Here is a 1,780-nt window from a genome sequence, read left to right as displayed (position 1 = left end):
TGACGAAACCGTGATGCCCAGCACAGCTGGAAGACAGAAGGCTGTGTGGAGTCGAACTGAATTTGGGGCACATAACTAATCCAGTCATTCGCTGAAGCTGCTCGAATTCAGAAGTGTGGAGTATGCGAGTGGACGGAATAAGTGCAGAGACAATCGGTGCAGAGGCAATTAGTCTTTGTGTTACAGAATCGACGAGGCTCAGCAGTTCAGAGCCGCAAAGACAGCAGCATCCTGACACATAAGCTGCACTAGCGACGAGGTCCGCGCAGACGAAACGGATTTGCCATTACCAACGAGGCCGTACCCAACGGGGTAGGCGATAATGAAACAGCAACAGGTGAACGAGACGAGCCAGAAGCGGAGGCTCACAACTGGGGATGGGGCAGTCTTGCACACAGGATGTACTACCGCCAACAGATGTGCCCAACTGTTTACAAAACTTAGCCCCCCCCCCCTAGTTGTCCTTGCAATAATAAAAGAACTTGCCAGCGTTTCTGCAGGCAAGCAGGACAGCACATGCTTGTCGCACATAAGCTTGTTACGACCTTAGACTTGCCTCAACCGCTGTAGTTATTTTTACTGAAGTGATACCATAGAGAATGAACTCTTCCGGATTCCAATCAGGTTCAAATCTAAGCTATGACGGTTATTTTGGGCTGGGATTCTGGGATTCTGTTCTCCTGGATGGTTAATATGGGAAGGCGGAAACAAGTTGCTAAGGGTCCTTACACTGCAGAAAAACACAACCCCAGCCCCACGGCCACTATACCCCCCTCGTGCTGCCCACCAATGCCCTCAGCGGGGCAACACGCGCATGAGACATAAACCTATCCAAAGAACGTCGAACGACTCTCAGACTCTCATGTGGCGGCGACATCTATAGAGGTAGCTACCTCCTGAACCCGGGAAGATCCCTGCAGGTTCAGCTGACTAGTTTCCCCCTACACCAAGCACTATCCCTTCTGAGGTCCGAGCTCCCAAGGCCACACTACTAGGCTAAAAGACTCGACCGAACCAACCCCGTCCCGGCCCGCCGGCTGTCCAGCCGCCCCTCAGCGGCCGTTTGCCACAAGCCTGCAGCTGGCAGAGCCTGGCGCGGAGGCGTCTGCGATTGACCGGCGAAAAAGGGAAAGGGAAACTTGTTAATCCATGATTGATTTCTTTTCAGAACTAGCCAGAGACACAATGGATTTCAAGCTAAATTGCGTTCCCCAATCCACTTCGAACTGTATGAATGCGAATGAATAATCTTATTAGGGACAATAATACGGCACGGGAGTTTCATGCCCTCAAAGCGGGAACAAACACTAAAACTGAATACATACATAGTTCTAAATCTTCTACTAAAATTTTCCTGCAGCGTTAGAGGCCTTTAATTCATATTGGCGAACGATGCTTCCCGAGCTACCGGGATACTGTAGGTTCAACATGTACACGTAACATGTACATTTACAGAAATGTACTAAAATGAATTCACGAAGTGTGCAGCAAATAAGATAAGTAGCCTATAGGCCCATGTCCATAGTCCAGGGCAACGGAGGGGGTTACCCTGGGGCCGTGTTACCCCTCCTGCTGGGTAGGAACTTACAAGGGGGTTACCAATGGGCTACAGGGGGTTGAAGGTGGGTAACCGATGGGTAACCCATGGGTTACCGACCCAATCAGTGCCTTAGGGCTGCTGCCACGCTGGGCGCCACTGCTGCCGCCACGCTGGGTGTCGCTGCTGCCGCCACGCTGGCCGCCACTGCTGCCGCCATGCTGGCCGATGCTGCTGCTGCTG

At 52.0% G+C, this 1,780-nt stretch overlaps 2 protein-coding genes across 2 annotated transcripts in view; both read left to right on the top strand.

Annotated features, from left to right (window-relative positions):
* VOLCADRAFT_107786 (uncharacterized protein) overlaps nucleotides 1-1,228 on the top strand; it is a gene marked incomplete at its 5' end in the record, with an annotated part of 8,503 nt that extends 7,275 nt beyond the window's left edge. The window contains one exon of the mRNA XM_002957672.1: nucleotides 800-1,228. Coding sequence (XP_002957718.1) covers nucleotides 800-883 — 84 coding nt within the window. The 3' untranslated portion in view covers nucleotides 884-1,228. The remainder of the gene's footprint in view (nucleotides 1-799) is intronic.
* A 373-nt stretch (nucleotides 1,229-1,601) lies between these two features.
* The window catches only part of VOLCADRAFT_107785 (uncharacterized protein), a gene marked incomplete at its 5' end in the record, with an annotated part of 11,824 nt that continues 11,645 nt past the window's right edge, over nucleotides 1,602-1,780 (top strand). The window contains one exon of the mRNA XM_002957671.1: nucleotides 1,602-1,622. Coding sequence (XP_002957717.1) covers nucleotides 1,602-1,622 — 21 coding nt within the window. The remainder of the gene's footprint in view (nucleotides 1,623-1,780) is intronic.

Source organism: Volvox carteri (genome assembly GCF_000143455.1).
Source record: "Volvox carteri f. nagariensis unplaced genomic scaffold VOLCAscaffold_77, whole genome shotgun sequence".
NCBI lineage: Eukaryota > Viridiplantae > Chlorophyta > Chlorophyceae > Chlamydomonadales > Volvocaceae > Volvox > Volvox carteri.
Note: the sequence above shows the minus strand (reverse complement) of the source record. Positions and strands in the feature narration are given on the sequence as shown.